The following is a 27,969-nucleotide window of genomic DNA, read 5'->3' as shown; positions in this document are numbered from 1 at the left end:
AATATGACCACCGAAGCCGCCGTCTTCAGGGGGTACCGGCCGGCCCCGGTAGCCATAAAACAAAACCTTTTCTATTGAGGGAGAAGCAAATGCTTAAAGTAACTCCCTCTGTACCCGGAAGGTTTTGTGTAGAAATCCGGGAAAAAACATGAAATACAAAGAACCAATTTAGAAAAGAAACTCAAACAAAATCATCAGAAAATAAAAACTCACTTTAACCAGGCCAAACAGCGATTTCATAAGCAAACCGAACGAAAAAGAAACACTTAAAACTAAGGAAAACAACGCCCTCTATTACAATGCGCAGATTGAAAAAAAAGAAGTCAAGTTAAAGATATGTTACATTTCCTTGACTTCTTTTTCATATATTTTGACTTCTTTTTTATGTAATATATATTTTGTAAATTTAAAACTCGTAAACAACTCTACTAATTTTACTTGTGAATTACGTTTCTGTTTCTAATTTTTAATAATTTTTTTTTAAATTTTTATAAACGTATATATCTTAATACCAAAATTAGTGGCCACTACTATACACCAAAGGGATATTTCTGGTGTTTCACAACATCAATCACCAAGAAAGTGTCTGTAGTGCATCATTACATCACTTTGGTATAAAGTAATTGCACCTATTTTTGTTGGTGAGACACATAAGATTTTTTACAGTGCATGCATACCAAATTTGGTGAGAGAAACCATTAAGAATTATGGATTTGTGTACAAATATCATACAAATATCTTGCTTTTTATGCATCTAGATTAGGTTTATATTATACGTTTTCTTTAATTCTATATTATTATTTATTATGTTTATTATTTTACTCTAATAATTTCCTTCAAAAACTAACTTGCTAAACTCAAATTTTTGTATTTTAGGAGCATTTTAGTAGATTAGATGCAAGTACACTTGAAAATTATTACAGTTTAAGAGAAGAAAAAAAACATCAAGCTTAAAATTCTGTATTTGTTTTAAATATCTTAAGTATTTTTTTAAAATTTTTTAACAAAATTTCCCAATGAAATAATGTTTTCTAGTAATAAAGGTATTTCACAATTCGTAGTACAAAAGTAAAGTCCATTCATCTAATAACAATAAGATCTATTTATCGATAATAACTATTAATAATAATTAAATAAAAATAAAAAGTTTAATCAATAAATTAGCACAAAGTTTCCTTCGAATTTCTTCTTTCAAATTGCTTTTATATAACATATTTATCATATTTAACAGCACAATATCAAATAATCATATATCTTCTATACACCTTCGACTGTACAAAAAAATTCAAATTGTTTCAATAAATTATTTCAAAATAAGCTCGTCTGTAGCAGTCTTCTTTCAATCTTCTAACTTTATGAAGTCTCCTTAAAATAACTTTATTCATGTCAATTCAATGGTTTCCTATAAAAGTAATATTTCATACAAATTATTATTAAGCACTAAAATTTATTATAATAAAATAGACGTAGTATAGCAGGACACTCTAATAAAAGTCGGTTCGACTTCAAACCATAATATCGGTACCATTATACGGTGCAAGTTTGCTGCTGTCTCAAAAAGATATTAAATTGAACCATATTTCTGGTCACGATAAATATCCGTCTACACTGTAAAAAATTCTGGATCGAATTACGGTATAAAGTACTAGAACTTTGGGTGCATCATCCGAGAAATTCATTTTTATTGTAAAATATTTTACCGTAGTTTATACAGTAATATTTATTAATTAGAGTGATTCAGTGATTTTATTGTAATTATTAGTGTAATAATTACGGTTTATGTGTCATTTCGTTCCAAATTATGTTTCGTTAAAACTGGATTTTACTGCAAAAAATACCGACACCCTGAATGCCGATACTTTTTATCGTATTTCGATTCGGAATTTTTTTACAGTGTAGCTGTTAAGTTGAAATGATGTGAAGTGGCTTAAATAAGCACCATTTTAGGGATTCAACAAGTTTCAAAGATGTTATAAATCAACCTTTACTAAAATTTCTAACCTTGTTTAACATTAAGCCTTGTTAAGTTATAGAAAAAAACTGTTGAATGACATATTAAAAAACTTGAAAAAACTTCATTAGGTGCATATTTTTATACATATTAGATACATGTTGTTAATTTACGTCGCACTAGAGCTGCACAATGGGCTATTGGCGACGGTCTGGGATGCATCCCGGAGAATGATCCGAAGACATGCCATCACAATTTTGATCCTCTGCGGAGGGAATGGCACCCCCGCTTCGGTAGCCCGACGACCTGCGCGCGAAGTCGAGCACTTCACGGTAGCACAGTTTAACGAGGACCAATACCGCACACCCTCGGTCCCTACGCAAACTGATCCAACTGGATAAATATTCTATTAGATACATATACATATGAATAAAAATTATGTTTAATCTATTAGAACATAATTTTTATTCATGAAAAATAAAATTATTCAAAACACAGTAAGCTAATTCCTATAAATTAATTCTAAACATATAAAAACATGTGCTTATGAGTAGATACCATGTGAGAAACCTTTCTCAGCATTAAATAAATAATCCCAAGAAACTAAAGCCCCAAGACATTACTTGATTAAAAACTTCATTCGCTTTAAAAAGTTATAAATTAGAAACAGCATTAGACAGGATTTAAGCACTCAAAAATCGGCGCCCATTTTCAAGACTTGTCAGATATGAAAATCTGGTACGTCTCGTATTCACGTCGTTCAAGTCTTAAAAATGAGTTCCTATTTTTGAGCTCTTGAAACATGTCGACTGTTATTATCAGGGCTCGAAAAAACTCAAAAATTTTACCCGTCCCCGAGGACGGCTTGTCCAACTATGTACCCGTCCTCCTTTGAAACTAACCCGTCGCTTCTAAATAAATAAAAATATAATTTTCTCTTATTTATTACAAACATTTATTTAAACTGCACAATGAATTAGTAGTTACTAGGATTACAAATACTAGGATTGCATTATAAAGTAATAAAAGGAATACTAGGTTACTTATAGGAACCTAGTATTTCTTTTATAAAATAATTAATTTCTTTTTTGAAATAATTTAAATGACAAATGTCAAGTTATCTGGAATGTCAATTTATCCGAGGGTACTGCGTTTTTTAAATGAATCAAATATGTCGTTTGCCAGTTCCACAATCAAGCTAATGATTTACAGAGGTTTCTGCACAAAAATCTTAAAGGGGTTTTCCATTTAGGTAGATGTTCATAATAACGTTTAACGCTTCTTGTTTAAGACCAGTACGTAGTGTGTTTCTTTGTAAGTTCATTGCTGAAGAGTCCCTTTCAGCCGCTGCATTACGGGAGTCAGAGAAAACATCCATTCCACCATGCGCAGTATGTTGCTGTATTTCTAGATTAGAGGATCATTTTAGAAGTGAGGCGCTAGACTCTTGTAAGATAACAAAACCTGAAAATGTATCACCCACATTAACGGGAAAATGGCCGTCCGCACGGACGTCGGATTCGAGAAATTCGTTGTCCACGGGGAATTTTTGACCGCCGAAGACGGGCGGACGGGTGGTTTTTCGAACCCTGGTTATTATCAATTTTTGAAGTTTTTAATCAAGTAAGGAAGTTTTTAATCTAGCAATGTCCTAATAGTATGTTCTTCTCTTACAAAAACACTAATAATTTAAAGTTTGAAAAAGAAAAAGCATAAATTGAAATAAAATTTTTTCCTTTAAAATATCTTATTGCAAACATTGCAGAAATAGTAGAATGAGCTGGTCTTATGCGAAGGATAGTGTTCCTTGTCATAATTTGTTTGCAATTTGATATTTTCAAAACAAATTTCAGCTTTTGAAAATTCGTAGTTGACCCTTTAATTTATCTGAACTCATTTTTTTTTTGTACTTTGAATGTTAAAATACCCTTCCTGGTGAATCCTCTTTCAATTACTTAATCAACATGCGCTGTAACATAGTATTCTAATAACATGTTCCTAAATCTGGATAAAAGAGTATTTTCAAAACTTAGCATGACGTATTTTTCAACAAAGTTCTTTATGCATTTTATAACTTACACACCTATAAAAAAACTGTCAATGAAATATATTTGCAACTACTATACTGTGAAAGTGTGCTTATGTTAACTGTGTGGTGAATACTTAGGTACATGATTTAGCTTCGTGTATAATTCAAAAATGGTTTAGAAATGCATTCTAGGAAGTCAAAGTAATTTCGCTTAATTTTATGGCTTGATTCAACTCCAATTCGTAACTTGTTAAATATTTTGAAGAATCGTTTATGTAAAATAGAGTGTGCAAAAAATCCCTCATGCCAAATCAGGGTGCATAGCCAAATAATTGAACAAAAAATAAACACCTTTTAAGCACTTTTCGAGCACTCAAAAAAATATTTTTTAGCACTTTGAAAAAATATTAGGCAGTGTTGGAAAGTTTTGATAATTGACGCTTTTATTTCGTTTTAACCGTCATGTCAAAAAACAAATTTTTTTGGCATTGTTTTTGACAACTGTCAAAAACCATGAAATTTTGAATCATGTAAAACGAATGGCGTTTTCAAACGCTACGGACTGACAATACGCCGAAATATATTTGGGTTGAATTAATTATGAAAGCGTTGAATAGAACAATGTGGACTGTGACTTTTTGCATAATTCGAAGCGAAAATCAACATAGTAAAGGAAAAATCTCATTTTGAAAAAAGGGAAAATTAAGCACTTTTTAAAAACACCCAATGAAAAAAAGCACCTTTAAGGGCTTTTAATAAACGAAAATCGAAAATAAGCACCTTTAAGCACTTTTTAAAAACGCTACGCACCCTGCAAATAATTCTATAAAAGTCAATTTACACGATGAAGGAAGAAAAAAAAATGTGCATTAATAAAAAACCAACACCAAAACGTTTCAAAGACGCTTAATGTTTCAATTTATAAAAAAATATATAGCATGGATAAAAGTCATAGATACATTCCAAAGGAGTCTTCTGTTTTCACTAAGACCCAATTATTTGGTCCAATATAGAACTGGCGACATTAAAATTATAACGACTTAAAAAAATAATTCAACTTAAATAAGCTACCTTATTTCTTAAAAAAAGAAGAATAAAAAATATTAAATAAAATATTATGTAACTTTTTTTGCTTCGAAAGAATTTTTTAATCAAATAAATTAAAATAAATTTTTTTAAGAAAAATTCATTGCAGGTTTTAATGTTCTTTAAAAAGAAAATAACTAACTGTAGAATTGTCCCCATACTAATGGATACAATTCGTACTGTCAGCAAACTAACACCAGTCACATAATTCCACTTTTTTTCTTAACGAAACTTGTTTGTAAATGTAATATCATTTCGTAAAGAAATGCAGTTTCTGATGTAAAGCATACTTCTTCGACTTCCTTCTATTGTTTTCTGTTAAAATGTGTGTAACTTATGGAAATTTTCAATTGTTAAGATAAAACAGCGGCGTGCATTGCTTTTCCTATATGTCTTTCTCATACATAATAATAAAATTAATTTTGTCATTCTTACAACATAAATAATAAGTGTTCAACTGATCGCTCTGATTTATCACATTAGCACATATGGTATGTATTTTTATATCTGCCCACCTACTAGTATCCAGCTAAGTTTAAAGAAAAGCATAATCTAGTTGAAAATTTCAAATGTTAGAAATTGATATTGAGAAAAAATTATCTATAAGAAGAGGCAAAAATCAATATTATTTAGTTTTAGGTTAAATTTTCAGCTTCTGTCCCGATTATTCACCTGAATTTAAATGTCTGACAGCATTTAGTGAATATTTTAATAGTATCTAGAATAAGTTGAATTATCTTTGTTCTGAAATTGTTCTGCAGTATATCTGTTAATTTCATCGTTCACCGTTAATTTCATTTTCGCTTTAGACTTCATGAACGCACGAGTTTAAATTGCTCCAATAAATATCGTTTACAAAGAAACTTAATATCTTATAAACAAGCATTAAGTTGAAAATGAAAAAAAAGAAAAACAATTTTAATGTGTTTCATACAGATTATTTAAAAAGTTTATCGAAACTGTAACACATTACATAAAAAAGAGCAGCCTGGAATTAATCTTAGAAAATTTAGCCGCAAAATATCAAAACATTGTAATTGACAATTGTACCTTTAATCGTTCTCCTTTTGTTTCTGGAATAAAAGCAGCTGCAACGGCACAAATGATTGTCACGCCAGCAAGCACACAAATGGTCGCCAATGGCTGACTGATAATCATTACCTTAATAAAGACAAAAAAAAGGCATTAGTATGTATCACTATTGGACAGATATTTAGCATTTATTTTGAAAAGTATTCTTTTTCTTCTTTAATTTTACCTGAGCGATATAAGGAACTATTAAGCCTCCCAACCGAGCAAATGCACTTCCTGTACCCATAGCAAGGGCTCTCACAGTAGTTGGAAATACCTTGAAAAAGTTTATGTTTTTATTAGTGAAAAGATAAAAGTGGCATAAGGTAATGTACTCCTCAAAAACAAATAAAGTTATCATCTTTGTAAAACAAAAAATTTAGATGTAAATGTTAAATGTTTAATTTACTAAAAGTTATATGTGGCATACCTTGTAAAAATTATTTGATAGTATATTGTAACAAAATATCGTCTACAGTAAATATATTCTGGAGTGGAATATTCTGTATAATAGAATTGAATAAATCTGGCATCAAAATGAAGTACTCAACAAATCGTCTGACACTATTAAATAATAGATGTGATCCTTAAATCGCGATCGCAACACTTGAACACGCCCTCTAGCGGGTAGTATATTTTCAAAAAACAAAAACGTACCACTCTGAATAACTTTTGATCTAACGATCGGATCTTCCCGTTCTAGAACTCAATCTTCCTGTTTCGTGAGGGTAACCTCAAATATGCTAATTAATAAGTGCAAACAATATTTTGACTTAACGAAATCAGAAGCAAAAACGTACTTTCTCTGAATAATACGTTTTTCTCAACGGATTAGGATTTCTTTCCCCCAAATTATAGGAGGTAGACACAATCTGGGAAATAAGGTTTGATGAGGAGAGGGCTGCAAGCTTTGGGCCTCTTAAATTTTACTTTTTGCGTATTTCGCTATATCTCAAGAACTTTTTAAGTGAATTGAAATATTTTTGCACAGAATTACAAAATTCGTTTATCCAAAGATAATTCCATGCAAAAAATAAATTTTAGTAAATATTTATTATTTTCTTCAATGATGGCCGAAAAAAACTTTAAATTTTCAGGTATTCAATCTTTTGCATTATTTTTAAGGAATATAATTTTACAATGCAAAATACAAAATTTGATCGAAATTGGTCGTGTAGTTCCTGAGAACTGGAATTAAAAATATCTGACCATTTTTGTTACACAATATTGTTGATAAAAATTTAATATACGTTCTTACTTCGCTCGTCATGATTAAAATCAGTTGGAACACTGACAATAATATACTTCTTGCTCCAAACAGGAAAACAAGGATAATGATTTTTCTGCAAAGAAAATTATATTAACATTTATTATAAGTAACATATTATTATAGGTACTTAGCAAAATGCTCTGGCAGTAAAATAATATGTGAAAAAATTAGGATTTATGCTAAAATATGAAAATACAATTGTATTAAGATAGCTTTTTAACATATGTATGATTTAAAACATATGTTTTTGAAAATGATCAGAATTGTAATTTACTTTTAAAAATTAGATTAATAACGAATAAAAGAAGAAAATGTAAGTAAATGAGACTTCTGCAATTTTTGTTATCCTTACAATAGAAAAATTAGTAAGCTTTTATAAAATAAATTATAACAAGAGCTACTTTTTTCTACCTACCAATAGCCTTAAGCAACTCTTTACAATAAAACTATAAGCTTAAAATTTTTTTAACGTTTTGATACTTGTTTTATTCCTATCATTCGTCAAGTACGCTTTTAGACATGGGCACTATACTTTTACGAAGTCTGTAATATCAGGGGAGTATGCTACAATATTTTGGATCTTGTGATGTTACTGCATAGCTATAGTTTGTCTACGGTAAGAACTTCCCCCGCCACAAAGTCTGAGGCTATCTGCTGCTATGGAAACAAGAATAGCGCTTATCAGAGAGGGTAGCTTCTCTTCACTCTAGGGCTAGCACAATAGACAGAAGAAAAAGATTATCTTTCTCTCGCCGACACGAGCCAAAACCTGTCCCCCCCCACACTCCAACTTGAAATAGTTATACCTCGTTACCATAGTTACCGCCACAAGTCCAGACGAATGGGTAGGGGAGTTCTTACTTTAAACAAACTATATATTTTTTGGTTCACTGAATTAGGGGTCGTAAAAGCGCTTTTCTTTTAATTTGCTCGTTTAAAGAAACAGATACGTGAGGAATCCTTGTCTTTTTAGAAATATCTTAAAATGGCTGACGTTTAGAAATAAAACTTTTTTTAAAAATATTTATCTAATGATTTTCTTGTTCAATTTTTACGTAGTAACACTATACAAAGTGTTTCATAAGTGCCACCCTTTTATAATTAATTTAAGAATAAAAATAAAGTAAACATCTGTGCATACAATAAGGCTCTCAAATTAATATTTAATCGAGGTCAATCATAGTGAAGATGAAGCTAAAAGTATCACAATTAATTCGACTTTTAAATGGAACTATGTAGAGGTGAAAATTTGTTAGAAGCGTATTTCTGTTTTGTCAACAACTTTTGCGATTGACCTAGATAATGATTCGTCTAATTTTGATAGTAATATTGTTCTTTTAAGCATTAATTTAAGTAATCTATTGTATTCATTAAAAATGAGCGAGGAGAGGGTCATGGAGTTTAACATTCCGAAATTTCGAGACCTACTGCATAATTACGGTAACGTGGTGAGCATTGCGCAGAGGCAGTCTTTACTTCTTCGACAAGCTGGTACCATCGATCCATATTATAGTTCTAAAAAAATTATTGAATAATTGTCGCTACGAGCTATCGTGTTTACATTTGACTTGGAATTTTAAATAATCGCTAATCAATTTTTTAAAGCGATTCAATGGAAAATAAGTTAATTGCAACTTTAATGTTCTTCGTCAAAAATACTATTATTTACAGGCAGAGCTGATTTATATGATTATTGTTTTTATTCTCAGGCTTATGAATATGATTAACAATCTTCTGAATTTAAATCTAAATTCCACATAAGCTTACTTGGTTTTCAAGAGAAGGAGAAATATCATCACTCCACTGAATGCGCACGCACCTCCTAGCAGTAGTTTCCGGGAACAACACTCAACCAAAAACGTAAAGAGTACGAGTCCTATGTCAAAATATAAGTACATAATTGCTTCTTATACAATTCCATTTTCTTCAATTGACATTACAGTAAGAAAAAGATCAGTTCGTAGAATAGTGTTTTTCCATTTATTTAAAAGTTTCATTTCAGAATTTAAATATTCATAGTAAAAAGACCGAGTGCACTTAAGCACTGTAAAAATTATTATCAGTTTATAAATACAACTGGTTTGTCATAATGAACTAACTTTTTGTTGAACCATCAGCACAATTTCGAAAGAGAAATTTTGTTCCCTTTTTTAAAGTTTCTCCGATATTTCTGCTGAAATATTAATATTTTTGAAAACATTTTTACTACTTTTAGAATAGCATACTATTTACTTATTTTCTTTATGATAAAAATTTCTGGCAAAAGTCAAACATTTCTTCGAGCTCTTTTAGATGCAAGTTTATAGAATATTTTTTTATGTATTTTAAAAGTATTTCTTTCACTGAATGCATTTGTGAAAAAAATTCAAGTATAGATATTTATGACTTGTTTATTTTTTCTTCACAAGACTATAACTATTAATTTGGGCAAAATTCGAAGAATAGTTAATACAAAAATCCTTTGACGTATTATTATTTTGAAAACAAATACTGTATAATAAAATGAAATAAAATAATTACTATACAATAAAATTTCAAATAAAAGTAATATAAAATACCAGGAAATTCCGCTGAGCTTGTCCATAACAAATCTATGTAGTTTTGCCGCGTCAATTTAGTGCAAGGAATTATTTTGCTCATCGTCACATCATCTGTTCCATTGACGATACTTGAGGCACTGTTCTCATCTGATTAAAATGAAACAGCATACATATTTTTTTGCATTTATTTAAGATTAACAGCTTAGTATGTGTAAGCCTTACAAGAAAACGCTCCTATTTGTTCCGACAAATTTTATCAAAAAATAATTCGTTTACTTTGGAAAAGATATTCCTTGTTTTTCTGGTATTAAATCAGAGTTTTTCTTTTTATTTATTGTTTTTAAAATTCATACTTCCATGTTGTTGGGTAGCATATTCTTTACAGAAAAAAAAACTCTGAGTAAAAAATTAGGGAAACTTTTGAGATATATGCACGGAGAACAATTTTTTGGTAAATTTACTGTACTATTTGGTAAGGATAAGAACCATAATTCTGGAGATGAAAACTATAATATACAGTATTTTAACCATTCATTTAGCAATTCTTCCGCTTTATGGTAACGGTTAACAGGAAATTCTGCTTTTCAAAATTATAGTTCTTATTACCCCACGTTTAATAAAATATACAAAACAAAAAAAAATATATTTAACGGAATATAAGGTTTTTATGCCATGCTCTAACGCATTATGATAAAATTAACAAATTTTATCACATTTACCAATTTTATCCTGTATTATGAAACCATATTTTATCGTTACCAACATCATTACCAAAGCACTTCGGTGAAAATTACCTAGATTTTCAGTGTTTGACCAAGTGGTCTTTCAGTTATTATCTGTTAATATTGCTCTACCATACATTTTTATTGCAAAAAATTGAATTCAAAATATAAAAAAATAGTGGTATTTTGAGTGTCTGTAATTTTTATCGTATGGTAAATTTTTATCGTATGGTAAGTGCAAAGTTTGTTTTCTTACTTCTTGTATTCTAAATAGTATAAGTTAGATTATACAGAGTGGAAAAAAATAAATGTCATCCGAATCCCGGTTTTTTTTAACGAACTGAGTTTCATACATCTAAAAATTATGACTATTTTTGATATTATTATTAATGTTCACATAACATTTTCAAAAAATATTTACCTCTAAACAACTCTACTTTTCCTTAACCTTTTGGTTATGGCACTTAGCATTAAGCTTGTCATTTTGTTCCTGTTATTGAACCAGCCGTAAGTGAAAGGTTAATGTATTAGCTCTTAATGATTTAAATCAAAACACTTTACACACCGAATTTAAAAATGTATAGTATTTAGAGTTCATTAGACATTTATTTATATATATGTGACCGGCAAAGTATGAAATGCCGGCATTATATATAATGCCTGATGCTTTTAGGCAAAGTATGAAATATGAGAAGTATTGTCATTATGTATAATGCCTAGGCATTATATATAATGCCGGATGCTATTTAGACAAAGTATGAAATAAACGTCCTGATGGGGTTATTATGTAAATGATGTGTATGTTACTGTGAATGACCGAAATCGGTGGTTGCTGACTTCACCGGTGAATGTTAACAATCACATAGTCGCCTAGGTGAATGTCCGAAACATTTATTACATCCGATTTGATATTAATTAATTCGGGGATATAATTACATTTATTCGATATTTTAATACTTACTGACGATACATTAGAAGAAACATCAGTGTTTGGAGCATCGGGCAAATATATACCGGGCAGTGGCCCTTGACCTTAAAAAAACATCAGTGTAGGGTGTACCGAGCAATGGTTTTTTAAGGTCAAGTGCCATTGCCTGGTATACATTTGCCCGATACTCCAAACACTGATGATTTTTAAAGGTCAAGGATCACTGCCCGGTATATATTTGGCCGGTATACCCTACACTGATGTTTTTTTAAGGTCAAGGGCCACTGCCCGGTATACATTTGCCCGGTATACCCTACACTGATATTTTTTAAGGTCAAGTATCATTGCCCGGTATATATTTACCTGATGCTCCAAACACTGATGTTTCTTCTAATCTATCATCAGTAAATATTAAAATATTGAATAAATGTAATTATATCCACGAATAAATTAATATCAAATCGGATGTAATAAATATTTCGTACATTCACCAAGGCGACTATTTGATTGTCAACATTCACCGGTGAAAGTCAACAACCACCGATTTTTCGGTCATTCACAGTAGCATGCGCATCATTTACATAATAACCTCATCAGGACGTTTATGTGACACGCACACACGCGCACACATACACATTTACGAGAGATAAATAAAATATATTTACTTGTTGTGAGACCTCCTTTCTGAATGATAATAGGTGTTAGCAAAGCAATTCCATAATAAGCAAAAGCAGTCGCAAACCTACAAAATGTATAAATGGACGATAAAAACAGAACTGTCTAAATTGAATATTTCCCTAGCTATAAGTAGGTATTTTAGATACACTATTCTAAAATCATGTTTTATTATCTATTATAAAAGTTATCTCACCAGATGTACCAAAATATCAGTGTTGTTTTCCTGAGTTTTTGATTAAGGAGATCCTGGAGGCGACCCCTTACAGCAGTTTCTTTAAGTTCTTCAAGTTCGCCTGGTGGCGCAACAGTATTGTTACACTTGGCCATTTTGTCTAAAATCTTAATGGCTTTTTCATGTTGGTTGCTCACTACGTAATATCTGGAACTTTCTGGATACCACTTTAGAGTCATGTAATTGAAAAAAGACATGTTTCTATAAATAGCATATTATACAAATTATTTTATTTTATTACCGTCGTTGAACAGCCGACCCAATTTTTTGGGTTTACGGCTATTAAAGTTCAACTCCGTAGCCTTGTAATTTTGAACCCAATCCAGAAAGCAAGGGAACTTCTTGATTAAGTGTTGGGAGAAATTTGCCTTCGTGGAGAACTTTTTGATGGAACTAACCCACATTTGCGTTGCATGGAGAGGAGAACCACGAAAACCTCCCATGGTTAGCCTGATGGTATGGGGACTCTAACCCATGATTCGTTTACCACTGAGTATATTTTACGTCAGCGCTATGGTCGGTGCGAGCCGGATGTGGAATTTGTATCGACCGGGATTCGAACCCGGTTTACTTCATTGGAAAGTGAACGCTCTATCCTCTGAGCTATCAGGGCTCTATACAAATTATTTACATTATTAGCAAGTGTTTAAACTCTTTAAGCAAAAATATGTTGCGTGTACTATTTTAACCCTTCGGTTACGGCACTCTGTTCCGCTGAAGTGACGTCACTGTACGATGCACCGCTCCGCGAAGTGTGCACATTGAATGTCGGTAAGCTGTTGTTCGAATTTTCTTATTAAGTGTTACACAACATTATATTTGGAGGTATTATAAATAAAAATTTAGGATAATTTTTTAAAAAAATGCCTACTGTAACTGTTCATGTTAGAAATTTAGATTGATTGATTTGTTCATTTACGTCGCACTAGAACTGCACAATGGGCTATTGGCGACGGTCTGGGAAGCATCCCTGAGGATGATCCGAAGACATGCCATCACAATTTTGATCCTCAGCAGAGGGGATGGCACCCCCGCTTCGGTAGCCCGACGACCTGCACGCGAAGTCGAGCACTTTACGGTGAAACAGTTTAACGAAGACCAATACCGCACACCCTCGGTCCCTACGCAGACTGATCCAAGTGGTCACCCACCCACACACTGACCGCAGCCAGTGATGCTTGACTTCGGTGATCTGCTGGGAACCGTGTCTTAACGATCAGCCCACTGCGGGACAGAAATTTAGATTCCGACTAGCTCTTATTCAATTTATCGAAACACATAAAATATAGCACATGTAACAGTCATAAAAAATACACAAATGCAAATAATAATAATGAAAAAAAATTAAACATTTCCTGGTATTACGGGCATGAACACAACCTAAGAGGTCAGCAACTGGAGATGGAATGACAATATTTTCGTTAGATGGCGTTCAGCACATTGTTGAGTTCAGAAATGAAACCATGGCAATCTGAACTGTCATGAGATCTGTTACATTAGTAATTTAATTCAGATGAAGTTTTCAGTCTTTGCTTCTGTTTTATTTTTGTACAGACGAAATATTTCACTCTTAATTATAACACACAAATTGAACTTGTTTCAACTAACAAAACATATTAAGTGCATTCAAAATACTCTTTTTCTGGTATTATTTCAATGCATGTAAATAGAATATCAGCAGGTGGCAGTTTAAAACAGATTGGGCTGGTTTTCAAACGGTATTGAGCTAACATCGGTTGTACGGCGCTCGTACGTCCTAGAAATCGCGTGGATACCGGCTAGATACAGCACTCGTACACACAGGATATAGCGTGGATGCCAGTTAAATACGGTGCTCGTAAAGAACTACTGGTACAAGCATTGGATCAAACTATCCTTCGTGGAGGAATTTTCATTGGAATTACTTGTATGTGCGTTAAATGGAACGGAAAACCACGAAAACATAGTTAGCCCGGCAGCAACGGGTTTTTAACCCATGATTCTACCTCCACTGATGATATTTTTAAGCTAGATTTGTAGTAAGTGCTAGACGGGTGCAGAATTCGCGTCGCTGGAACTCGAACCTGGGAAATCTCAGAGACGAGTGCTCTATCCCCTGCTCCACTGCTTTCCTTCTTAGGTCTCAGGAAAAAACTCACTATTGTTAATGAACTTTTTAGGGAAAATTACCCTCGTTAAGTTCTCCTAATGTATTTAAAAGTAAATATAACTCAATTAATTTGGCATTTTGTCATGCTAAAAATTTTCACAAAAATGTTGTGCTGCATGATTAGATTACCATAAAGTAATGAATAAGAGTAATTTTTTAGAAACAATTACTTCCGAACTAAATAAAAGTATTTTTTATTATTTCTACTTATATGAACTATCTTAAAATAATATTTAGATATTACACGTAAAAATATTATAAACGTTTGTTTACGAAAATTCTAAGTTCAATCAAATTTACGGTATTCTTTTTATGTCAAGGTTGAAATTTACAGCTACATTTTCTACAATAAATAATCTAAATTTAGCTCATCATTACTTTTATGGCATTTTTTTTAATGTTCTATTTATTACAGATGTGTTTCTTAAATATCACATGTGATACTATATGGTTTTAGAACAAAATTAATCATTCAACTTGTACATTTCTCTACACAAAAAAAAAACTCCTTATTAACAATTTTCGTAAAATAAGATTGAGAATTATATTCTTCTAATCTCTTTCATAAAATATGATAAACTCTTAAAACTAAAATAAAGTTTTAAGAGTTTACAATTGAAATTCATAAAATAAACAGACTAATAATTAACATTATAAATCAATATTTAAGAAATAAAATAAATTAATGTGTAATTTTACATCAAATACTTAAATTTAATGTTCATACAAAACAACTATTACGCTCTTAATGTGTAATTTTCATGAAAGTGAGAGAGGGTTTGATAAGAAATTTGGCCTAGAAGAAATATTTAGCGATATTTTATTTTTAATTTGGAAACAAAATAACAGCTTTTCTGTGACAAACATTTCTAAATTGAACAATGTGTTCAAACAATGAAATATGAAACCAGATTTGTCAAGGAATTTCTTCTTCTAGATTGCAGCTGTATTTGTTAAATGTGAAATAGCAAAATACCAGCTTATGTTACTCGGTACACATAATATAAGCTATTTTTATCAGTCTACAAAAGATATAAAGTTTTATGAGGCTTTAAAAATTTTCTTTCTTTACACATTTGGCATTGAACTGAGGTGTAGAAACTCCCAGCAATTCAAGAAGACAAAAAATGAAGAAAATTACTTTTGTTATTATTTTTAATTAAATACAAATAAAACCAATCATGTATCACAGATGATCCTGGTTTTTTTCCTGTTTTCAGCTTCGCATACAATTTTACTCGTTGCCTAAACTGTTGAAATTCACATTAAAATGTCACCATCATGTCACGATTTGCGAACTATGTTTCAGAGTCCCAACTGTGTCTGCAGGACCGAATGGTTTAACAAAATGAGTTGAAGCTTCCAATATTAGTGACATAGATCCAAACCCTGGTTCCAAAGATGCAAAACAACCAAATATTGATAGACAGATCGTGGATTAAAACCCAAATCTTACTAATAGTACGTTGGTTTCGTTGGTTTTCTCACCAAACGCATGTACAGGGAAAAAAAGAAAAAACCCCGGACAAACAATTTTTTTTTGCGACATCCTGTATTACCTTATTTCCCTCAAGATCTCAACTAAGGCGAGTTGTAAAATACAGTGTAACGGCATTGTAATTTATAAAACGCATGTCCCAACTGTGTCTGCAGGCCCGAATGGTTAAACAAATTAAGTAAAAGCTTCCAATATTAGTGACATAGAACCATACCCTGGTTCCAAAGATGCAAAACAACCAAATATTGATAGGCAGATCGTGGATTAAAACCCAAATCTTACTAATAGTACTTTGGTTTCGTTGGTTTTCTCACCAAACGCATGTATAGGGAAAAAAAGAAAAATCCCCGGACAAACAATTTTTTTTTGCGACATCCTGTATTACCTTATTTCCCTCAAGATCTCAACTAAGGCGAGTTGTAAAATACAGTGTAACGGCATTGTAATTTATAAAACGCATAAAAAATCTGCTGTTAAGCACTAATGAAAATAATAGATTTTGTGTAATAATTAAATTTAAACATTTCATACCTTTAGCGATATGACCACAATAAAAGCAGGAAGAGATGTGATAGCCAAAAGAATTCGCCAATTGCTTAAGAATTCCATCACTACCCATGACAGCAAAACTACGCTAATTGTTCCAAAAGACCAAAAATACTGTAAAATAAAAATGTTTATTTCAATGTTAACATAACTAAAAGTATAAAAATAAAAATAAAGTTTTATGATCATTTATATTTACATGAGAAGACACGCAAATATTTATATCGTAGTTTTAAATATGTAAAAATAACCAACTTAATGGGCAGATTTTTCATTCAATGCGATATAAGATTTAAGACTTTACATTGAATGTTGAATCATTGAAACAATAATGATTAATTTTGCATTAAATGACATAATTTTTAAAATTACAAAAATTTCACAAGCTTTGTAATTTTTTAAAAAAAAAATCAAAATGAAAGAAAATGTTTTTAGCCGTAAAACTCAATAGATACATTTTTTTAAATGGATTTAAATGTGGCATATTTTCAAATTATTTTTCGGAAAATCGTTAGACCATAAAAATAAAAAATAACATTCAAAACCTTAATTTTTTTTCTTACTGAAAATCAATATTTTAAGATATCGTTGAAAGTATACGAGTAAAACTATATTGAGTCATTTGAAAATGCTTCTTTTTATTCTAATATATATATTCAAAGTATTTATTATTAAATAACACCTATTAATGTCTTAATCTATTCCATCCTATGAGGTAACATTTTCTGTATGAAAACAAACAGTTGGTGTATTTTATTTTATTCATTCTAAATTACCTACACACAAGTAGAATCCAGCTCGACCTCTCATCTTTGTAGGGCAATATTCGGAACAAAGAGTAAGCCTATTGAATGAAAACATGCATTCCTATTATTTAAAGAACAGTATTTATTAGATAAACTTCTATAACATTAAAAATGAGCAGATTAAAACAAAACTATTTTGCAAATGAAATAATTGAATACAAGAGTTGCAAAGATTTAGCTCAATTTAAGAGACGGATTTTTAGAGCCAGACTGGGTTGGATACTTGACAACTTTGATTTTGTTGAAACTTTCGAGATAAGTTCTTTATGTAAAACTATTAAACATACTTTTTTAAATCTATTTTGCTAAGAACCGTGGTGGCTCAGGGGATAGAGTGTTCGCCTTCCAATGAGGTGAACAGGATTCGATTACAAGTGATGGCTGATCGATACGAATTCCACACCTGGCTCGCACCGACCACAGTGCTGACGTAAAAGATCCACATTGGTAGACGGATCATGGGTTAGAGTCCCCTTGCCGTCGTTTATAAATGGGAGATTTTCATGGTTTTATAATCCATGTAACGCAAATGCGAGTGAGTTCCATCAAAAAGTATTTCACAAAGGCCCTTTTCTCCCAATTCTTGATCCAGGAGTTCCCGTGTCTTCTGGAATGGGTTCAAAATTACAAGACTTCGGAGTTGAAGATTGATAGTTGTAAACTCAGAATTGGGTCGGCTGTTCAACGCCAGTTATAAAATATAAAATCGAAGAAAACGAAATGCATTTTGGGAAATTTTCTTACGATTTTAAGGAGTGAAAAATGAACATCATTTGGAATTTTGAGCAAAACACCATTTAAATGAGGTAATAATTTATTTTTAAATTAGTGAACGACCGCATTGACCAATAATATATGTTTAACTATTTTTACTCCAACTATTAAGACATAAATGCTTTCAGTGGATCTTGGAGTTGAAGTACAAGGATCGTTCAAAAATCTTCGAAATAAGGACGCAGACTTTCCCAGTGATAATTTGCTTGTTTCGATCGTGAAACAATAAAAGTATATAGTTCTGGAAATATTACTAATGAGAAATACCAAAGAAATCAACATATCTAACGTGTACATTTAGCGTGACCTTGAAATTTACCTTAAAGTACCAAGAAACAGAAAATTTGCCCAACTTTCAAGGCCGAAAATATCAAATATCCAACCCTCTCAGATTTGACTGTCTTTAAAAAAATTGACTCCTAAGTTTGGAATCTATACTTCGAAATTAAAAAAGAACTAAATTAGCACAATTAAATATAAAAGTAGTAAATAAAATTAATTAAATCTAAATAAGTTAATTAAAAATAATTAAATGCAAATTATTAAATGTGAACTATTAAATGAAAATATTTTAAATAAATTTATAAACTCATACTGTCTGTAACTCTATACTATTTGTAAACTATGTGTATGAAATAGCTTTTTAAAATTTACTGTAAACTGGGATGTGGAACTTAAATTTTATATTGTTTTAGTATGTTGTAGTTTCATATAAGTAAATATATTTTTAAACTTAAGAAAAATTGATTTTAAATTTTATTCCCACATAGTTAAATGGAATGTACTGTAATGATTAAACATGACATATTACGGAAGTAGCTAAATTTAACAGTAGAATTGTAATTTAACGCGTTTGCATGGAATTTTTACTGATATGTCTGTCACTCAATCTAATAAATTGTGTTTATTCTGAGTTTTTTTCCTATTATCCTGCTAGATAAAAAAAATTATTAAAATTTAAATATTAGTTCGAAATGCTTATATTGAATGTCCTTTACTATTGTTTCTTTATAAAAATAACAAACATTAGAATTTTTTTGCCATTGTCTTTTTTCTCAAAAAGTTATTATTTAAACTTTGTTGCTATTTTGTTTCATTCAAAATATTTATATTGAATATTCGTCTCTGCTATCATTTTTTCACAAACTACAAACTAATTTTTGTCATTGTAGTCATATTCTCAAGAGAATTGTTGCTGAATTTCTCCATTTAAACTATTTTAAAAAGTTTATGTTTTCTTTTTGTCTTTATATCAAAGAGACTATTATTAAATAACTGTCTCCTTTCTTTTTCACCTACAAAATATTTTCATTCAACATTTTTTACTATTGTGCCTAATTTCTCCAAACGGTAGATATTGAAAAGTAGTGATTATTACTATTTTATTTAAAGATAAATAATTTGTCTTACCCTTGCGTCATTCCTCCGAGGGCGAAACCCATTAAAAATCTAAATACAACCAGCCATACATATGAAGGCGACGCTGCACTGAGAGCACCAAATACGAATAGAAGAGGCGTAGCTACTGAAAGACTCTAAAATAGTTTTTTTTTTCCAATTACAATTAAACTTTTTTACTTAAAATTATAAAAAGTGAACTTGTTTAATAATTATTTTGAAGAGTTCTTTAAATTATAATGCATAAGTCTCAAGTGAATAAAATAAAACTTCATAGTCATCAAAATGAAAATTTTACTGTTAAAACCTAAGACAAAACCTAAGAACCTAAGACGTCACAAAACCTAAGACGCTGATTGGTTAAGGGAGAAAAAACTTGGATGGAAAGTAGAACATGTTCTACTATCGTCCAAGAAGTTGGACCAAGTACTTGGATGATCGTTTACACGATCCAAGCTCAAAGCAAAACAAGTTTCCATCAATATCAATCAATCTTCGTCCAAGAACTTGGATCGTCTAAACAGGCCTTAAGCATCTAATCTTTATGTTTGTTATGCAATGTAGATATCAACCAGGAGAAATGCGTGAAAATTATGATGTTGGTTCTTTTGGGTTGGCTCTTTTGATGGATTCCATCGAGAATGAAAAGGCTGATTTGATAGCAGAATATCATCTATAAATTCTTTTTCAGGGTTGGCAACACTGAGACCAATTTCCACCTGTGTTACAGATACTAAAAAGAAAAACTATTCTAGTTCTACTTGGGTTCAAGCAAGGGACCATTTCCATGTCTTAAGATAAAAAATATACTCGTTGAACATCCATTATCTTTGTGCATGGTTATAGTATAACATACTAATCTTTTAACATAAATTTTTAATATATTCCAAACAATTTCGTAGGAAATATTTGTGAATACCAGGTATTTTTCCGTTAGTCGGGAGAAAGCGAAAAATTGCCAAATAAAGTAGAATTCCGCCAAATTTCTTACAACCATAAGGGAAATGTGAGTTTGGAGTCATGTGCTCTATTCTCTAAATTCATTCGAAACCAAGCACGTTTTCTTTTCTTTCTTCCATCTTAATTTTTGTAAGCATTTTAATTTTGTAATTTAATAACATTTATTGAAACTCTCAATATGGGTTTCGCGATATATAAGCAGGGGCGGATCCAGAAATTTTACCTGGGGGGGGGGGTCATAGACTTAGATTCCCCCCCCCCCACACACACATAATAAATTTTTTTTATAAAAAAAATTTTTTTAAATATTTTTTTTGAAAAAAAAACTGGGGTTTTTAATGCTAGTCTTCTTATTTATTTTTTTCATAATGAAGAATAGAACAAATAATTCAAATAATTCAAGCATTCAACATCTTTAAATAATAAATGCAATGCGTTTTTTAGAAACTTTGGCAAATTTGTCAATGATTTTTTTCAACATCCAAGTCAATTTCTCGATGAATGTTTAATAATGCGAGTCCATTTAATTGTTCTTGATTTAGAGTTGCTCTAAGCCAAGTTTTGAGACGTCGAAGACTTGAAAAGGAACGTTCTTGCTGTTGCTGCACTAACTGGCAGAGTTATTAAAATTCTCAACAACATATTGATTGATGGGTACGAATTGATGTTACAGGCATTAATAATCTTGGAAAGATCGTTGGGTACTTCAAGTCCTGCATCTGTACAATCTTTTGGATTATGATTCTTGAAACAGTGAGGAACATAATTAGATGGGGGGAAAATCGATTTTTCTGACCTACCTAGGTGTATATCCCCCTTAAATATTTTTTAAAATATTTTATTTCTTTTGTAAGCTGTTAAAAAAATTATTACTATTTTTTGTTTCAATTTGGGGGGGGGGTCATGACCCCCTATGCTGGATCCGCCACTGTATGTAAGACAAAAACTTAAGACAGTATTTGGGAAATAACTTACCCTCTTTCTTCCATATTTGTCAGCCAATGTTCCAAACGCCGGACTTCCAATCATAGTTCCAGCAAAAACAAGCTACACGCGAAAGAAATTTTAGTTTAACAAACTCGGTTAATTTTAAAAAATCATACAAAGTTAGCAAATGATTTCAACAAGGAAGTTGCACTGCAATTAATAAAAACAGTGAGTGTAATAATGACATACGTAAGAGGTAAAAAAAAAATTATTTTTCTTTCTTTCGATCCGATGCATTCTTTTTACAGATCAGTTGCCGAATTTAGGAAGATAAAAAAAAGATCTCTATGCTGAAATAGTTTTAAGATTCTGGTTTAGGTCCAATGTGTACTTTTAAAGTTTTCCATCTCTTCCGAATTGATCGACAGTCGCCATCTTGAATTTATTTAATGTTGGGGACGAATTGTTTTAAAGGTATAACGGTTTCATTATTTTTTACTCTTATACGCATTAAACACTAATAAAAATGAGCTATTATTAGAGTCCGGTTTCAATTTGTTGAGTGTTAAGCGTTAAAAAATGAGACAGGAATGCCAGATGCACAAATAGGTTAAATCAAAATTTTCTGATCCAATTTTTCGCTTCTCTATGTAACGATCTCAGGAGCATAAATAGTCAGATTCAAAACTATACTTTCTATAAATAAGAAAACTTTAATGTATATAGTGACCATTTTATCTAAGCAATATAAGAATTATAAAAAAAATTATTTTTAATAGCGATATTAAATTGATCTTTAAAGGACGTTTTCGTGATTTCCTTCGAATTAAAGTTTGTTTTTCAGAAAATTTGAGCTATTAAAATTATTTTCATACTAATTCGTGTATTTTATTTGAATAAATAGAATAGAGATCATGTGATTCATAGAAGAATCGTAGGAAATAAATTAGTGTCCACTACTCCCTTGAGCGATTTTCAGCTCATAGTTTCAGTGCCTGATTAGCCATTAGGCCAGACTAGGCCTGATTAGGTGCCCCCTTAAAATGAATTTTTTGAAAATAAATTTAAAAAAATTAAGAAAAACAGTGATTTTTTAAAAAAAAAAAATTTCAAACATATATTCAAAATTTTCAAACTGTTATGATTATTTTTTAGTTCTAATTTAACAAAATAAAGTAAAATTTAATTTATTATTATTTATTTTTATTTTAAATATGCTTTCTTAAATGAAAAGATATATAAATACTTTTGTAATTTAATAAATTAAAAATATACGAGACAAACAACTTAATCGAAGGGCTCCGAAAATTTGAATGGCCTAGGGCCCCGCTTATGCTTAATCAGGCTCTGCATAGTTTTTATGAAATTGCTAATCATCCAAATAAATTTTTGTTATAATCATTTTGAAACTTTATTTTACTTTTGATCAAAGTATTAAATTTATTGATTTCATATTAAAAATGAATAGATATCATACATTGGACGAAATTCCGGATCAGTTAGATTTGAACTGAAATAAAAATTTGTGAAAAATTAAGGCATATTTCTGTATAATTTATTATTATATTTATGAGAAGAATATTTTTTAGATATCACAGTTTGGCCAATAATGAAATGCATTAACATGATTATGAAAAAAATTTATTTATTTCATAAATTGGATGAAACCGCAGTATCTAAATAATATTTTTTGCAGAATTATTGTAATAAATTATACAAAAAATATTTTTGAACGGTTGAAAAATTTCGCTGCCTTCAAATTAAATTGAAAATTTAATCTCTTGCTCTCCGATTACTTTAATATGTTGTTTGAAATAATGTAAACACTAAATCAAATTAGCTACATAGCATAATATTTTATTTTATATGATATCTAGAATTCATAAAATAATGTGGTTGCTAATAATTAAGATATAAATAATTTAAGTTTTAGAGTGGTGACTATCAATGTTTACTCAAAGGTCACATCGGAGTGCGAAAAGTTAAAAAATACCATTTCCCGAATTTAAAAAGAATTCTATTAAAAATACTATAGAATGGAGAAAATTTAAAAAAAAATTAAAAAAATTGATTCAGTTTTTCCTTAAAGGAACAACTTATCACACAGACTGCAGAGTACTCATCCGACCTCCCTTAATTTTTTTAAAAAAATACGGCAAAAAGAAAAGAGTTGTGTTATTTTTTTAAAATTCTGTAGTGGTGAAGTTAAAAACAGCCTAAAGCAATGAGCCTTGTATTATATACTTCTTTTTATTTAAAGGAATTATTTTAACAGGCTAAATTACTCATATAATTGAGCATATTAAAAAATATTTTTACTTTAAAAATGACTTGATGAAAATGTAAAATAAACTAATAAAACAATTAAAACTTACCGATGTTAGCATAGCTAATTGCCATCGTTGAAGTTCCCAATCACAAGACAAAAAATCACCAATAACAGATAAAATGAAAATTTCAGCCGCATCAGCAAACTATAAAAATAATAATATTAAAAAAAAAAAAACTTAAGATTTTTGCATACATGCTGAGTATTCTTGAATTTTAAGAAAATTTGCTTCATATAAGTAATTTTCAAATAAAAATTAGCTAATCGAAGGCGGAAATTAAAATTAAAGCCTAATTATGTGTATATAAGTGAGTTATTTTAACTAATTTTGCAAGGTGCATAATTTAAACTTTAAAGTTATCTACACTGTTTTCTTGTTCAACCAAAGATTCTAAAGCATTAAATTTAACTAGGAGGCTCCGCCCCCTGCTCTCTAACGCTCGCCAACCCCCGAGAATCGCTACGCAATCCTATGTGGTTCACGCCGTGAACCATGGCTCGCTGCGCTCGCTCGCCAATGAACACAATGTTCTAGCACAAAGACATAATATATTATCATCAAAGACATAGTATTTTATCATCAAAGACATAGTATTGTACTTATGTAGAAGAATTCTACCAATGTTCTTATTGGCTTTTTAAAAAAGTATATTAGCTATTTAGGTTGTACATGGTGAAAAAATCAAAACATTAGCTAAATAAGAAACATATTAGCAAAATAAATGATCAAATATTGCTTCACTAATATTCTGCATTTTAAAGCGTGAAAATTCAATGCATAAATAAACGCGAAATATAAAAAAATTCAATGCATTCAATACAAACACTTAAACGTTTTTTAGACGTTAAGGTAGCTCCCAGTAGAAAAATATCAATTCAACAACGGCCTTTTAAAGCATTCTCACTTCAATTAATTAATTAATTCCTAATTGAGTTTAAATTAAATATTGTCATGTTTTTAGTGCATGAATCTGAATTGAACAACCTGATAATGCTCACTCTGGTTATTGTTATCTGGTTGCTCACTACGTGATCTTGCGCGCCGAATCCAATCAATTAAAAATGAAAACTGTTGCCAGCGCGAGAAAAGAAATATCATCGGTTTTATTGATACATACATACGTACGTATTAGCGTTTTATATAATATAGATACGTTGATTTACATCAGTTTATTCCATAAAACGATTAATTAATAAACGATTAATAAAACGATTAAAATGACTCCTTAATAAAACGATTCATTTGATTTTCGATACTCATACAATTTGTTTATTCAAACATTTGTTTGTCTAGTTTGGATCAATTATTAGACTTGGCTGTTTATCATAAATGAACTTAATTATCAGATTCAAACTCGATCTTTAATTGCCAACGGTAAATATATTAAAAAATTATATAGTGAAACACATTTCTGTAAATCCCGTTAACCTTAATGACTTCTGAAAATTGTTTAATATTCGTTAATAAATTTAAACGATCAACTTACCCATCCTAATCCCGCTAAACAGAGTAAACGGATTTGAAATCTTCCATATCCTGCTTTTTCAACAGCATCATCAACAGAAAATGTAGAACCTTTAAGAATAATTATTACTAAGTGCATAAACCTCTCTTAACATCAATTCTATGGTAAATAAACACTCTACATATATCCTACAGCTCCTAAAGTTTCAATTATTGTCCAATAAAATTAAAAACAATATTCCAATATATTTAAAAATAACTTGAATGCTAGTTTAACTTCGAAATTCAATGCAAAATTCAAATCACTACATAGTTATTTTTCTTCTTTTATATTGATTGGCAGATGCACAAATTGATATGCAATAAAATATAACTGAATGGTTTTAGAATAAATTAGTTTTTGGATAATTTATTTAATTTAGTTTGCATTCATTTTTTAATACAAATTGAAAAAAAATGGAATTATATTAGTTTTTTTAAAAAAAATGTAATTCTTTTTAAGTTTAAGTAATTTATGAAAAAAATACCATTAAAGTATTAAAGTATAATGTATTCAATCCAATCACAAATTGGAAACACTGATTTTATAAAGCTTTCAATGATCTTTTAATATATAACAACTATAATATTTATAATAACAAACGCAACAACAAATTAAAATGTATAAATTCGTTTTTTTTCTATTGGACGCCACAACACAACTTATTAATAAACATGATCACATAGATATGCGATAGGGATCAAAACAATTGATTAAATGGGAAAATGCGTGTCTATTTTAAATCCAATTTTACCACAAATGTCTGTTATGAAATTTATTTCCTCCGAATACTTAAAGAAGTATGATTCTAGGTTAAAAAAATGCACCCTTAAATTTTATAACTGATCTCCCAAAATTCACTAAAATGATACTTAATAATCGCTGAATCAAATTAATATTGAAAAAATTCTTCGATTCTCAAAGGAAAAAAATGTTTTACAAAAATGAAGTTTTCTTATGAATTTTATATTTGCAATTTAACTTTACATAAATATTTTTAAATCAAAATTTTATTTAAGGAGAGCGTTCATTTTCTAAAAGGAAGTCAATTTTTGAAACAAAAAAAATTGATTTTTATTTTTACAAAGTATAAGAGACTCATAAAAATTATTGAATATATCTGCTCTAAATGAAATCCTCTGTATTTTTCTTAACCTTGAAATATTCAAACTGATACCAGAATTTAATTTTTAAAAATATAATTTTTTTTATAAAGTGTTAATAAGTTTTCTTAGGTGATATTGGTGCATTGATTCATAGTGCTTTGAAAACGATCCGTTGAATTTGCTAAACATTAGCAGATAAAAAGTACTGTTTAAATGAGTTTGCTTTTTTTAAATTTTAACTTATATGTAATAAGGCAATTTGAAATTCAAATGCGTTATTGAGTTGTTAATGTTTTCATGACTGTGAAAATCAACACTTAAACACTAATATTTGCAATACAAAAATAAGACACTGGAGAAAGTTGTAACATCTCCTATACTACTAGTATATAATTATTAATAAATAAAAATACAATTTTTAAGAATAATGTTTTTTCAATAAACCTTTAAAAACTATTCGATTGTGTGATATAAATTCCAAAAATAGTCCTATCAAATACAGAATTTTCTTTTTAATGAACATTCTGATCATAAAGAATTAAATAGAGACATTTTTAAGTCAAGGACGTACCTTTTATATCATCTATACATATTTCTTCTCGATTATTTAATTTATTCTTTTCCGAATGATTTTCATTTTGAATTTTAGTTTCATTAACATCCATTTTGCCTTGAATTTTATTTTTATCCGTTTATTTCAAATAGTAAAATAATAATGATAAAAAGACAGTATTGTTTTGTCTTAGCGCATGCGTTGTAAACGCATCGTATTTTCCAGATGTTATTGGATGTTTCCACAATCAGAATTTTTTTTTTCTTCTTCTTTTTTTAAAAAATAAAATATGTATTTTTATGGTGCCGTACATGAAGTCAAGGCTGTAATGTTTATTGATGGAAACAACTTTCTAGATTTTCACTTGAGGCGATAGTGCACTTTCCGTCTCAAACCGACTGGAGATATGTTAATTTCACATTTTATGGCCAAATTTATCACTATGTTCTCTTTTTTTTCTGTGATAACTTAAGAACAGATTGTGTACTACAAATTTATTCAAGTTTCAGCATACTTTATCATTTGTAATTTGTTATATACATGTAACCGTGAAGATCCGATATTAAAGAATGTTGACTTTCACCGGTGAATGTGAAAAATCACATAGTCGCATTGGTGAATGTCCGAAATGTTTGTTATATCCGATTTGATATTAATTTATTCGTTGATATTATTATATTTATTTGATATTTTAATATCTGCTGAGGAGAGATTAGGAGAAACATCAGTGATCGTAGTACCGGTTAAATCAATCCCGGGCAATGACCTTAAAAAACATTGATGAAGGGCATACCGGGCAACTGTACACCGGGCAGTGGCACTTAACTAGACCTAGTATATATTTCGGACATTTACAAACGCGACTATGTGACAGTCAGCATTCACCAGTGGAAGTCGGCAACCTCCAATTT

General features: G+C 30.1%; 1 protein-coding gene across 1 annotated transcript; it reads right to left on the bottom strand.

Annotated features, from left to right (window-relative positions):
* Positions 1–1,171: 1,171 nt before the first annotated feature.
* Positions 1,172–27,286, bottom strand: LOC107438194 (synaptic vesicle 2-related protein). The gene is made up of 15 exons (XM_043047342.3): positions 27,077–27,286; positions 25,382–25,470; positions 23,941–24,039; positions 21,614–21,685; positions 19,691–19,815; positions 17,481–17,544; positions 16,686–16,814; positions 12,469–12,674; positions 12,263–12,339; positions 9,966–10,094; positions 9,175–9,283; positions 7,396–7,480; positions 6,325–6,414; positions 6,117–6,227; positions 1,172–1,402 (listed from the first exon to the last, which is right to left on the bottom strand). The coding sequence occupies exons 1-15, from the start codon at positions 27,168–27,170 to the stop codon at positions 1,382–1,384; spliced, it is 1,500 nt and encodes a 499-aa protein (XP_042903276.1). The 5' UTR covers positions 27,171–27,286; the 3' UTR covers positions 1,172–1,381.
* Between the last annotated feature and the right edge of the window lie 683 nt (positions 27,287–27,969).

Source organism: Parasteatoda tepidariorum, chromosome 8 (genome assembly GCF_982258835.1).
Source record: "Parasteatoda tepidariorum strain Cologne lab strain chromosome 8, Ptep-v5.0, whole genome shotgun sequence".
Lineage (NCBI taxonomy): Eukaryota > Metazoa > Arthropoda > Arachnida > Araneae > Theridiidae > Parasteatoda > Parasteatoda tepidariorum.
This window is presented reverse-complemented; position numbering and strand designations above follow the sequence as displayed.

Coding starts and splice junctions, on each gene's coding strand:
- LOC107438194 (XM_043047342.3), bottom strand. CDS start 27,170: ATGGATGTTAATGAAACTAAAATTCAAAATGAAAATCATTCGGAAAAG. Junction 9,284..9,965: donor AAGCTCAGCGGAATTTCCTG/GTATTTTATATT, acceptor ATTTTGACATAG/GACTCGTACTCTTTACGTTT. Junction 6,415..7,395: donor TTTTAATCATGACGAGCGAA/GTAAGAACGTAT, acceptor AACTTTTTCAAG/GTATTTCCAACTACTGTGAG.